Source organism: Hippoglossus hippoglossus, chromosome 4, assembly GCF_009819705.1.
Source record: "Hippoglossus hippoglossus isolate fHipHip1 chromosome 4, fHipHip1.pri, whole genome shotgun sequence".
Taxonomy (NCBI): domain Eukaryota; kingdom Metazoa; phylum Chordata; class Actinopteri; order Pleuronectiformes; family Pleuronectidae; genus Hippoglossus; species Hippoglossus hippoglossus.
The window spans coordinates 2446225-2458806 of NC_047154.1; the positions used below are offsets into that span (position 1 = coordinate 2446225).

A 12582-nucleotide genomic window follows, 5' to 3' on the forward strand; every position below is an offset into this window, starting at 1 on the left:
ATAAAAATGCATTTGATAATCACATGCTATTGTCATGAGAATCTGCATGAAATGGGCTTAACATACAGTCACAATGGTTCACCATACACTGTGAGTTTATATGAATCTTTCATACATAGTAGGTTCAACTTGCAGCAGCTCTGTGAGACTTTTAGAGCTGTGTGCATACTAATATAGTCACAATGCTAACATGCTGGTGTTGAGCAGGTCTACTGTCTTATCGTGTTGACATGTTTGTTTTAGAACGCCCGTGCTAATTAGCATAAACACCACATGTAACTCAGGCTGGTGATGTGAGAATACATTTTAGAGAAGGATGGTCTTAGAATAAAAGTGAGAGGATGGTCAGTGATTACAGCTCATCCTGGGGGGAACATGGACAGCTGTTAAAAACTTCATGGCAACGCATTCAGCAGATGTTGACATGTATTATTCTGGATTTGTTGGGCTGACTGACCAACGCCATCCATACTCCACCTATACCAGGTGCTGTCAGCCTCTGACAGGATGGATATGTGAAATGTGATGCAGATTGCACACACGCATTTTGGGAATTGGTTGTGTGTTGTGTTGTAGAGTCCTTCATCTGAAGTGTTTAAAATGACACATTATGATTTTATAATACTTTAAACATATTTCAGAGCTCGTAAAGACAGGCGTTGTTTTATCTGCTTCTAATTTCCTCTTCGTGCCGTTGCAAACTTAACACTTTCTCCATATTGATATTGACATATTGATACATTTCCACAACTCTCCCACAACTGAAATTTAACTTTACCCTTTTCCCGCTCAAACTTTCACGTTAAAAGCCTGCCAGCAGCCCAAAAGCCTGTCAGACTTTTAATCTGAAATATCTGAAGCAGGAAGTGCTGAGCAGTGAATAAAATAATGGCAAAGTAGAGGGCATTTGAAATAATAAGTGCCAGAACAGTATATATTAAACACACACACACACACACACACACACACACACACACACACACACACACACACACACACAGACACACACAGAGCAGCAGAGTGGGGTGAATGACAAATCTCAGTATTCCACTAATGCTCCTGTGAAAATACAACGTTCAAAGCCTCTCAATGTTCCTCACTGGCCTTTTTCTGTTCATGATGGGAACATTAGTACCAGTCGTGGCATCGTCCCTTTCTGCAGCCTATTCCAGGAGCATGTAGCTCCTCAGATGCTTGACTCAATACATAATGTGTGCGTGCATCCCTGTGGGAATGAACAGTAGTGTTGACTGACACCAGGTAATGAGCATTCCATTTAGCCACAGAGTGGGACACCGTTGTTAGAATAGGATCACGGAAGAGGACAGGGGAGGAAATACTGTATGTGAGAATGGGGGGGGGGGGAGCGTGGAGAGTAAAGGAGAGTTCATGGATGAGGCTGATGGGTGTGAGGGATTCCCTGGATGCCTACGCCAGGTAATGGAGCTTTTAGCATATAAATCATAGGACCAGGATGGGAGTGATAATGGTGGCCGGACATGAAATAGCTCTCAAAGACCAACGCTCTCCTATGGGTATACTTGAGAAGCCTTGTCTCATCAGCTCATTCATACCTCGCAAGCAGTCGATCTTTATGCAGCCGCAGTGACCAGGGGTCACCGAGAGGTGTATCTGGTAGAGGGAGGGGGGGTTGTAGATAGAGATGGGGCTGAAGTAGGGCAGATGTTGGGACGTACACAGGGGGGTTTGTTGTAAAGGAGCTTGGTGTACTGCGACTATAAAAGCCGACATAAAATTACATGTAATGATTGCTAACATATTATATATACTACTATAAATGACTAATGATTTCAAGCAATAAAGAATATCTGCTTCTTTATTACCTGTTGTGTTACCATGTTGCAGTTAGCTCCTGTCACCACCTGGGTGCTAGTTTTGTAGATTTGGCCATTGGTCCTGTTGGTGATAATAAAACTTGACTGGATAGGACTTTATATTGGACAAGATGGTGAATATCCCTTGTAGGTTTGAGGGTCTGAGACATCAGTTATTACTAAACATGTCCCGCTTCATCACAGCATAAAAGACCTTCAGTCGAAGCAGAGTTTCACGTGTACAGTATTAAATTTATGCAGGGTGATAAAATACACCATGAAGCATTATGTCTTTGTGTAAGCATATCCATCGGGCATTAGAGTGGGATTTTTATTATAAATAATTTTGTAATCAAATGAAAGATGTGATAGAGGCGGAGGTAGGAAAAGAAAGGCTGAAGCTGATCTGTTGGGGGATCGTTGTTATTCTTTGCTTCAAATTTTTGGCTGAAATAAATATGGAGGCAACTTGAAGCATCTAATTTGTTTGGTCAGACTGACAACAAAATTGCTTTGAATTTTAAGTTATTTTCTTTGAGAAAAGATGACTTCCATGTGGCTCTAACCAAAGCAGGGTCTGTTTTCATGATGCTTCCTTATCATCTGTATTGTGAGCTCTGTTCAGGGCTGAATATGCTTTTCTCCCAAACGAGTCTCTGTTATATTTAGCGTATCTCCACTTTAAGTGGCTCTAAGGGGCAATAACTCTTGTTTTATTGGAGGAAATGATTAAACAGTCAGGCTTGTTGGTTTTCCCTCCACAGCGGAGAAATCTGCCTCGTTATCTGCACTGCAGGTTCAAAAGTTGATTCTTTTGTTTGTTTCATTTTATTTATTTTTAATCAAAGGGATCAAAAAGAAAATTAGTAACAAAATAAATGAATAGTTGTGTCCGTGGTGTTATTCCCTTTTCATTTTTTCTGGAGAGTTAATTAATTATAAACTAGTTTTCCATAGGTGGGGAATATTAATTACATAAATGTCAATTCTTTGACAAATAAGTGTTAATTTAACTTTTCAATGTCTTATTCATGCAAGAGGATATGTGATTAAAATTAAAGCCCATCATCAGCAACCTATGTGTTATGGCTTCTGATACTATAGCTAATGTCATGGTAACGAAAAGGGAAATGTTTTAATTTTCCATCTCTTATCTTTCACTTCTGCAATTGTTCTAAATAATTAGTGATTTGATTCATGAATGCTCTGCAGAGATGCTTGTAATAGCTGTTGCAACTTCTGTACATTACCTGTGTATTTGCTTCATAAATCAATAATGTATTTTCTTTCAACTTGTACTTTGAACCTTAAATCATGTAGGGCTGTTGATAAAAAAAAAAGAACACGTGATGCTTATTTCCTAAAATGAATCCCTGTAGAAATAAATTGTACCTAAGACAATTATCAAAAATCAGTGCCTGTATTAAAAAAACAATTTATATATTGTTAATGGATACAAGCACGGACCCAGACTAACACCTTCTCTCTTCTGTGTCCTCTCTTGCAGGGTTCCTGAGTACAGGTGACCAGGCAGCCAAAGGGAATTATGGTTTGCTGGACCAGATCCAGGCTCTGCGTTGGACGAGTGAGAACATCGCAGCCTTTGGCGGCGATCCGTTACGGATCACCGTGTTTGGCTCAGGCGCTGGAGCTTCCTGTGTCAACCTGCTCACGCTGTCTCACTACTCGGAGGGCAACCGGTGGAGCAACTCCACCAAAGGTAAAAACATCTGAGTCACTAGTGAAGTCTCATGGGATCTTCATGTCTATTTAAGTATGTGTGCAGTACGGAAGGGGATGTGACTGATGTGGTGCAGAAACTCAACATAGATTCGATCAGTTTGGCTACATGTGTGTTTCAATGTGTGATTTTCTGTTTTGAATGGGATCTTTTATTCTGTAGAGAGAAGCTGCTGTTCCTCTATTTAACTGCTTCTATCACACTTTACACCGCGAAAGAGAAAACACTGCAGAGGTGAATCAAACTGCTCCAAGCATGTTTGGTGTGAATGCATCTGTTTGGATGGATTAAAATCTTTTTTTGCACGCAGGGAAAGACAGTGCATACAAACATGATAAATATTTTTAAAAATGTAAAGGACTGCCCTGCAGGATGCTTTGCTGAGTCAGGTGTAGTAGTAGCTCTAGTAGGATAAGGTCAGTTGTAGGGGAAAAAAAGAAAATGAGTTGCAGAATGGCAATATATTTTGTTCAGAGCAAATGGGAAAAAAATATAAGTGAAAAATATGCTTTCAATAATGAATCATTACACAACAACGTAATAAGTGGAGCATGCATGACACAGTACATGACATAAACATGCACTTAAAGCCTCAGTGGACTTCATGCTATTTAAAAGATAAGGCTGTTGCTATTCTATTTTCCGGAACATAAACAGCTGACCTAAGCTTTAGTAAACCTCACACAAAGACATACATGATAGTTGACATGCTATACTGCTGCCTGGTGTCAGACCAATACTGGCTGTGTGTGTCTTCATGACACAATGTTAACACACAGACCAATACTGGCTGTGGATTGTTTTATGAGTCATTGTTAAGTACAGTGTTAGAGGGGGCACTCCTGTGTCTCTCCTGTGTCTCGTTTTTGGTCTTTATATGAAATTTGTTAATTAATAAAATTCCGAACAGGACCAGTCTTGTGAATATAACTGTATATCCAAGCAGTATTCAGTTGCAGTCATGTCAGTATGTGACTCTCTATGCAAATTTTGATATTGTTACATTGTACTTTTTCTCTGAACAATGTTCTTGAATCATGAATCACTTAATCTCTACTATCCTCATCTCCAGGCCTGTTCCAGAGGGCCATCGCCCAGAGCGGCACAGCCTTGTCCAGCTGGGCCGTCAGTTTTCAGCCAGCTAAATATGCCCGGATGTTGGCCCGTAAGGTGGGCTGTAACCTGGAGGACACCGTGGAGCTTGTGAGTTGCCTGCAGAGAAAACATTACAAGGAGCTGGTGGATCAAGACATCCAACCAGCCCGCTACCACATTGCCTTTGGGCCTGTTATCGATGGAGACGTGATACCTGACGACCCTCAGATACTCATGGAGCAAGGTACCGATTCACTTCGCATTTAGAGCTAGCAATTCTCCACTTCGTTCTCACCCTAAATCTATATCCTCCACACACTCTCTTTCCAGGTGAATTCCTCAACTATGATATTATGCTGGGAGTGAACCAGGGCGAGGGCCTCAAGTTTGTGGAGCTTATCGTGGACAACGAAAATGGCGTGCAGGCTAATGACTTTGACTACGCCGTGTCCAGCTTTGTGGACGACCTCTATGGCTACCCAGAGGGTAAAGATATCCTACGGGAGACCATCAAGTTCATGTACACCGACTGGGCTGACAGGCACAACCCAGAGACTCGCCGCAAGACACTGCTTGCCCTGTTCACCGATCACCAGTGGGTGGCGCCAGCTGTTGCCACGGCTGACCTCCATTCCAGCTTTGGGTCACCAACATATTTCTACGCCTTCTACCATCACTGTCAGACAGAACAGGTAGGACTCAGATTGTATGATAGATTGTCTCCATGAATCGTCAATTGTGTGAAAGGAGTAGTCGTAAAGTAGTTGCATATTCATAAGATATGGTTGCTCTTCAACTTTATCGCGTCAAAGAGACAGAAATTTAACCCAACCATAATCTGACATCAAACTGAGATGGTCTATGTTTGAGGATGATGCAAACATCAATTGTAGAATTGTGCACTAATCACTTTGTGAACTCTGACCGTGTTGCCAAGTCTGGTTCCTAACTGCCGATTCACCACCCACATCTCTGAGTTGGTTGCTTCATTTAGGTCTGGTTCTGTGACCAGTGACGGTTGTGTGAAGTGTGCAAAACAGTTGACTGAGCTTTGTTAGCCCATTGAAGCTAATTAAATACCTCTAAAGTTTGCATTGTGCTCTGTTTATTCACACTGTGAGGCGATTTACAACCAGAAGCAGTAGCAATTCATTCTGTAATTAAATGTCATCCAACAAGAGCATTATTGAGAGGCAGCCAGCCCAGAGTGGGCTCCACACAAACTTTTAGAATGGGTGACTTTTCAACAGATTTGGAAAGCAGACTGTTTCAGATTGTGTTAAAGTATAAAACTGCATCGTTTAGTGACATGATGACAGTCTGCCTTAAAGTAAAAGAGACAGAGCCTAGTGGCACACAACAGACTGTTTTTATTCCAATTATATTATTGTGACTGACTGCCAGGGAAGTGAATTCCAAACTCTGTAATCCAAGTTTCAGTTTTAGAAGTCCACTACTAAACTGACTAATTATCAGGACCTAAAGGCAAGTAAGGAGTTTGATTTAAATCCCCACATTTTCTTTTTGCACATATTTTTATTCAACAGGCAACAGCTAATGACATGTACTGTACGTCTACATTCAAAAATACCAGCTCAAAGTCATCATCCCCTGTCAGCACTATCCCTTTATTTTATATTAATATATATAATATTCTTTTATCATCAAAAAAATAAACCACTGAGGAATGGGCCAGATATGGCAGGAAAAATACTATTAAAAACTTATCTAATTTCCCCCTCTCTACCAAAAAGTATTGCATTTTCCCATTTTCTTTGATCTATGTGTGTGTGTGTGTGTGTGTGTGTGTGTGTGCATTTCATCACAATTGTAATAATGTAATAAAACGGATCTAATTTGATTCTTGCGCTGGCCCTCAGGTACCACCGTGGGCAGACGCAGCACACGGAGATGAGATCCCGTATGTGTTTGGCTTGCCGATGATTGGGCCGACCGAGCTGTTTCCCTGCAACTTCTCCAAAAACGACGTGATGCTCAGCGCCGTGGTCATGACCTACTGGACGAACTTTGCCAAGACAGGGTATGATGGCACAAATGTGGCTCCTCAGGGCCATTTCAAGTCCCTTTCTAGATGTTACTGTGTACCCCTGCTACCAGGAGTTAAGAGAATTGCACTTTTAATTTGGTGTAAATGATAATTAAACTCTTTCATGTCAGTATTAACATCTTCAATAGCTGCATCCAAGTCGAAGAGACTGCGATCAACATCTACACAGTCTTAAATAGTTTTTCTTTACTGTCCCATGACTCATCCTCTTATTCTAATGCTAACATATGATAGACAATATTGCATTAATCAAACAACTCAAAGAACTGTACCTGTAAAGTTTAAACTTAATTTACAGTAACATTTGAATTGCACATACTGTTGAGGCATACAGATCCTCTTGATTCAGATGTCCAGTCATTTCCAATAGAGAAACCTTATTTACAAGCTTCAGCATGTTGATGAACATACCAAGATCAGCCTAAAGGTGGTTCATTCCATCATTTTGTGGATATTTGTTTTCTCTGCTGTCACGCTTAAAGCAGCATGAACCTAATATTATAAGACCATAAAATAATAGATTATTTTATTGTAATTGTGTTTCCTCTCCTTTGATGACCAGGATCAGTGAATTGTGCCATCATGTTTTATGGACTGTACAGTGTAATCTGTATTCTAAGCAGATACCCCCTACATGCCCTCAAATGCATTCTTAATTAATGGCCGTTGCCTGAGGGGGGACATTCTCGATGGGACAAAATTAAAATCCTTCCTATTCGCCCTCCTCTGTCCCATGTTGCCTTTCAGCATACAGTCATGGCGGTAATTGTTTTTTTGAGAGTGCAATGGGAGGACATTGGCTTTCTGTGCACTACCCAGTGGCCCTGAGGGGAACAGAAAGGCACTAATGATCCACATATATAACCCCAAATTGACGTGGAATGCCGGGTACCTGGGAGATTTATGCCACCAATTTGAATGGTTAAGAGTGTTCCTGATGAGGTCTGACTGGCTCCATATGCTGCTCTCAGACAATGGGGCGCTCAGTGGGTCTGAATGGTCTTCTATACCTCACATGGCTGGCTCTGTTCTGCTAAGATTAAGTGTAAGTGGATCTATTTAACGCGGGGTCCCATGCTGAATGTGCTCAAGAAGGTCCTCTGAATGTAAAAAATGGGGTTCACATGGTTTGACCTGCATCTACACTGTGCCCTGTGATGTTCCCTTGATTCTTATGTTCATCAAGAGCAGATGGCACATAATGTTAAAATGAGAGTTTTCAGTTTAATTTAGAGCATCTACTGAAACATTGTTTATGGAAATGATGAGCCTGCTGGAACAGAATTTATTATTTAGCTTCTTTTCATGTATAAACTAAATATACAGTATATAGTTATATAACATAGGTTCACTTCTAATGATGCATGTATGCATTTCAAAACATGTGACATTCTAATGTTGTTGACTTTAGGTACAACTTCTGAAGGTATATTAATAATTATTTTTAGACCTTGATTCAATCAGAATCTTTAGAAAACCAATCATCTGTGAACAGCAATACCCCCTTTGACCTTTTTATGATTTTATAAGGTGTGATATCTCAGACGCTGTTTATTAAAATTTGATGAAACCTCGGGGCTGCATCTCACCACTGCAATTCAGTATTTTCATAATTACACTGATTAGCCCGAGGGAGAGGCTACACTTAGGTCATAATCTTAATTTTAATAACCACACAGTCATACCTCAAAAGTCCACTCCAGCTTTACTTGAGCTTTTCCCCTTCCTGTCCACTAAAGTAAACAACCACAAGATGCCATAACTATTACTGTTATATTGTCCATAGTAGGCAACAAGTCTATGATTGTGTTGTTTCAAATGTGCTTGTGTATCATTCCTCTGTGAAACTCTTAACAGATCACCACTCTCTCTTAAAAAAATGTTTAATGGCAAAAACTCTTTCCCCCTTTGCTCTTCTCAGGGATCCAAACCAGCCGGTTCCTCAGGACACCAAGTTCATCCACACCAAGCCCAATCGCTTTGAAGAAGTGGCATGGACACGCTACAACCAGAAAGATCAGCTTTACCTGCACATTGGCCTGAAACCCCGGGTCAAGGAGCACTACCGTGCCAATAAGGTACAGTCAGATACCATTTGCTCACTTTTAACTGAGGTGCATAGTAACATTATCCGAGAATACTCATAAACAATGGTTACAATTGAATATTTAGTGTGCTCTTTTGGTACCAACAGTTAGATAGACAGTTAGAAATAACTAGAAAATATTTAAGGTAATTAGAAAATATTTCATCTTTAGTCATCAAAAAAAAAAAAATGTGTGTAATTATCTGCCAGTCATTATAAATGCAGCTTTTATTTCCAGATATATTTTACCTTTGCTTCTTATGCTGTTTATAGTTTTCTCTTCTCTAGTTTTGGTAGCAAAATGAGTCTTGTTTCTGTTTCTGTTGTAACCATGCAGACATATTAATATTTTAACATTACTCTCTACTACTGATATGAGATATTTCCCATGGATTTCACCTTATATCAAATTAAATACTCAGGTCATGATTATAAGTCTTTCATATCCATCTGATGGTGTCATGTGTGATTCTGCCACTGCCATGGGAATGGGTCAATAGCTGCATAGGAAAAAAATGCTAACTAACAACTTTGTGATACCAGTTATCCAGTATCACTGATGTTCAGTGAACACAGTTGCACTCCGTATAAAGATGGTAATCCAAGGGATCACCATTTTCTCTCCCAAGGCACTAAACTATTTCCTCTTCTCCCCACAGGTCAACTTGTGGTTGGAGCTGGTTCCTCATCTGCACAGTCTCAACGAGGTCACTCAGCTCATTCCCACCACCACCAAGGTTTGTAGTAATTTATCTCCTTCTGCCTATAAAAATCCACTACAGGCGTCAATTGGTAGTTTTAGTTCAGCTGTACTTATGATAGGATGACCAAACCAAGGACATGATTCTAAGGTTCAAGAGGGTCAAAAGCACCAAAAATCTCCAAACAGGCATCAGAGCAAATGCTGCACCTCTATTATCTGTGCAGAACTTTTTTCTGTATATCTGAGTAATGTAAATCCGATTAAAATGTTCACCTTGTGGTTGCTTCAAGCGTATTGAGCATTATCAGATGATTCTATACTAACCGTTGTTCTTGCTGTCTTCAGATCCCTCCACCAGAGGTAACCAACCGTACACCAAAGACCAAGGTTCCGGTGACCAAACGCCCTAACCCGACTCCGTTCCCCACTGAGAGCCAGGACAGCCGCAACCAGCCACACCTGGTGGACCAGCGCGATTACTCCACTGAGCTGTCAGTGACCATCGCAGTGGGAGCCTCCCTACTCTTCCTCAACATTCTGGCCTTTGCTGCTCTGTACTACAAGAAGGACAAGCGTCGGCATGATGTTCATAGGCGCTGCAGCCCCCAGCGTAATGCAGCCAATGACCTGGCCCACACTCAGGAGGAGGAGATCATGTCCCTGCAGATGAAGCAGCACTCTGACCTGGACCGGGACTGCAGGGGAGTGGGCGACACCCTGCACCCTCACGATGTGGTGCTGAGGACTGCCTGCCCGCCGGACTACACTCTGGCCATGAGGCGCTCACCGGACGACATCCCGCTCATGACGCCGAACACCATAACCATGATCCCCAGCACCATGGGGGGGCTTACCTCGCTCCACTCTTTCAACACCTTCCCAAGCAGCGGGCAGAATAACACCCTGCCCCACCCACACTCACACTCTACCACCCGGGTATAGCCCTGTGGATGTACCCACGCAGGTAGGACTCTGATGGCGGAAGCAAAAAGCGAATGCGGCTGTTGCTCCTGCAGCAGAGACTTAAGGCCAACACGGTGACAAACAGATATGTCAGGAGCTGAAACGCCAGCCTGGAGTTGCTAGACACCCATGAATTTACAGTGGGATTGTACGACACCCTGTTAATACCTGAGGGAATATAGTCATGGGATTTCTGGGGATTTGGACCAGAGGAAAAAAAAAAAGAATAATTATGTTTTTGTAGAAAAATATAAAGACAAGAAGAAAAAAGTACAAATAAGGAGTTTAAGAAAAACAACCTCACAAGCTAAAACAAAAAGGATGATTTTTTTATTATTAATATTATTATTTTTGTTCTGATATTGGAGCAAAACAAGGTACAGTCAACTATTTTTTTCTTTCTAGTGACAGATATGGCCTTCGGGATCTTTTGACAAATGACTGCTTGACAGTATTATCTGGGAGCAGAGCAGGGCATCAGAGGCGCCTCGGAGGTGAGAAGAGCACTTTGTAAAAGAAAGAAAACATATTGTTTTCCTTTGGCGCCGTTTGTGGGGCACACAGTAGATGCCGCGCAAACCAATTTAGGCATGTGTTAACTTCATAAATGGAGGCTATGTAAGATAAGACAAAAACAATTGTTGAAAGGAGCGAATGAAGGACTGAAAAAATCAAGGAAATAAGAAACCCTGTATGCACAATGGAATCATTTTGAGGAAAAAAATGTCACTGATACTTTTCATCCATTTATTTTTGAGGATCGGGAACAACTTTATTGTATAGAACCTATTTACATATCTAGATCTGTACACTAAGCACCAAGGCTGTTTAAGCCCTCTTCTCTTTTGGGGGGGGGCATCTGACTGAACCAGTGGGGCGTGGGGATCCACCTACTGGCTTTCTGGCAGTTCCAACTTCAACACCGAGAGCTGGGGGACAAAGGATAATTGGATATTTTAGCACGATGCGCATGACAATTTATCTGCTTGATGGCTGCTCTGCTGATTATGTCATTATTAAGAATAATTTTCACCCTCTCCCTTGCATTGGAGTAATTTCAGACGGATTTCCTGATTGGATTACAGGAAAACACACACCCTCACAGGACCGTGGGAAACGCAGCTCCGGGTTGTGGATGTTGTGGGCTGGAATCGGGGACAGGAATGGGAGGGGCTGGGGATATGGTAAAACTTTCTTGCATAACATAATATAGCTTGAGTGGAGCTGGGCATATAAGGACTAGTTTTGTACTCTGTGTGTTGGTACTACTTTTTGATAGTGTTCAAATCACATTACACTGTATCAATCAAAGTCATTGTACCTTCAGTTAAAATCAGTGTTATTTGCTATTGTACCTATTGGACCACTTTACCGTATAGAAGTAATTACCTGCACTGTTTATTCCATTACCCTTTTTTTTTTTTTCCTTTTCTTAAACTGGGAGGTATGTTGATTGAGTGTTTGATATGAGAAAATGAAGGGTGACAGTAGTGGGAAAAAAAATATGGTGGATGAGTGAATCTCTGGTGTGCGTAGCTTTTTCCCCCCCTTCATCCAGTCACCTTCTTTAGTGTTTAAACATGAATTCCTATACATGACTGAAACAAGTCAGAGGCCAAGCACAGATCTCAACGGGTGGATCTCTGTGGAAATGCACAGCAGGTGGATGGAAGGAGGAGCTTGCGTCAGGACAGGTCAAATCCCATGATGTGCTTTTTATGTAGTTTGCATTGTTACCCAGGGTTGATCACTTTTTGGAGGCACATTGTGTTATGAGAAGGAAGTAAACAGGCTTCCTAGAGCAGCTGAGACCCACAGTCATCCCTCTTTACCTCACTTTAAGGAGATACTTATTTTCTTTTATTTGGCTCCACTCTTTTTCTACTAGATATTCTCTTCTGTCTCATCTTTTACCCTGAGCTGACAGGCTGGGCTGTTTAGCTAAACGGTTTCCCCTTTGCATTCACACCACCTTCAGCCTGTCAGCCATTGCTAACATCTTTAGGTCAGTGAAGCCTGGGCAGCTAACAGTGTTAGCCCCTGGAATGGGGATGTGTCATACAGCGAAGCAGGCCGCAGGAGGATCCAGTT

The 12582-nt window shown here is 41.5% G+C and overlaps 1 protein-coding gene across 3 annotated transcripts in view; it reads left to right on the plus strand.

Annotated features, from left to right (window-relative positions):
- The window catches only part of nlgn1 (neuroligin 1), a 289335-nt gene extending 278634 nt beyond the window's left edge, over positions 1-10701 (plus strand). For all 3 annotated transcript variants that reach the window (XM_034582769.1, XM_034582770.1, XM_034582771.1), the window contains 7 exons: positions 3343-3555; positions 4649-4915; positions 5002-5363; positions 6552-6712; positions 8661-8817; positions 9485-9562; positions 9874-10701. In XM_034582769.1, the coding sequence (XP_034438660.1) occupies positions 3343-3555; positions 4649-4915; positions 5002-5363; positions 6552-6712; positions 8661-8817; positions 9485-9562; positions 9874-10470 (1835 nt within the window). In that variant the 3' untranslated portion in view covers positions 10471-10701. The remainder of the gene's footprint in view (positions 1-3342; positions 3556-4648; positions 4916-5001; positions 5364-6551; positions 6713-8660; positions 8818-9484; positions 9563-9873) is intronic.
- Positions 10702-12582: the final 1881 nt, after the last annotated feature.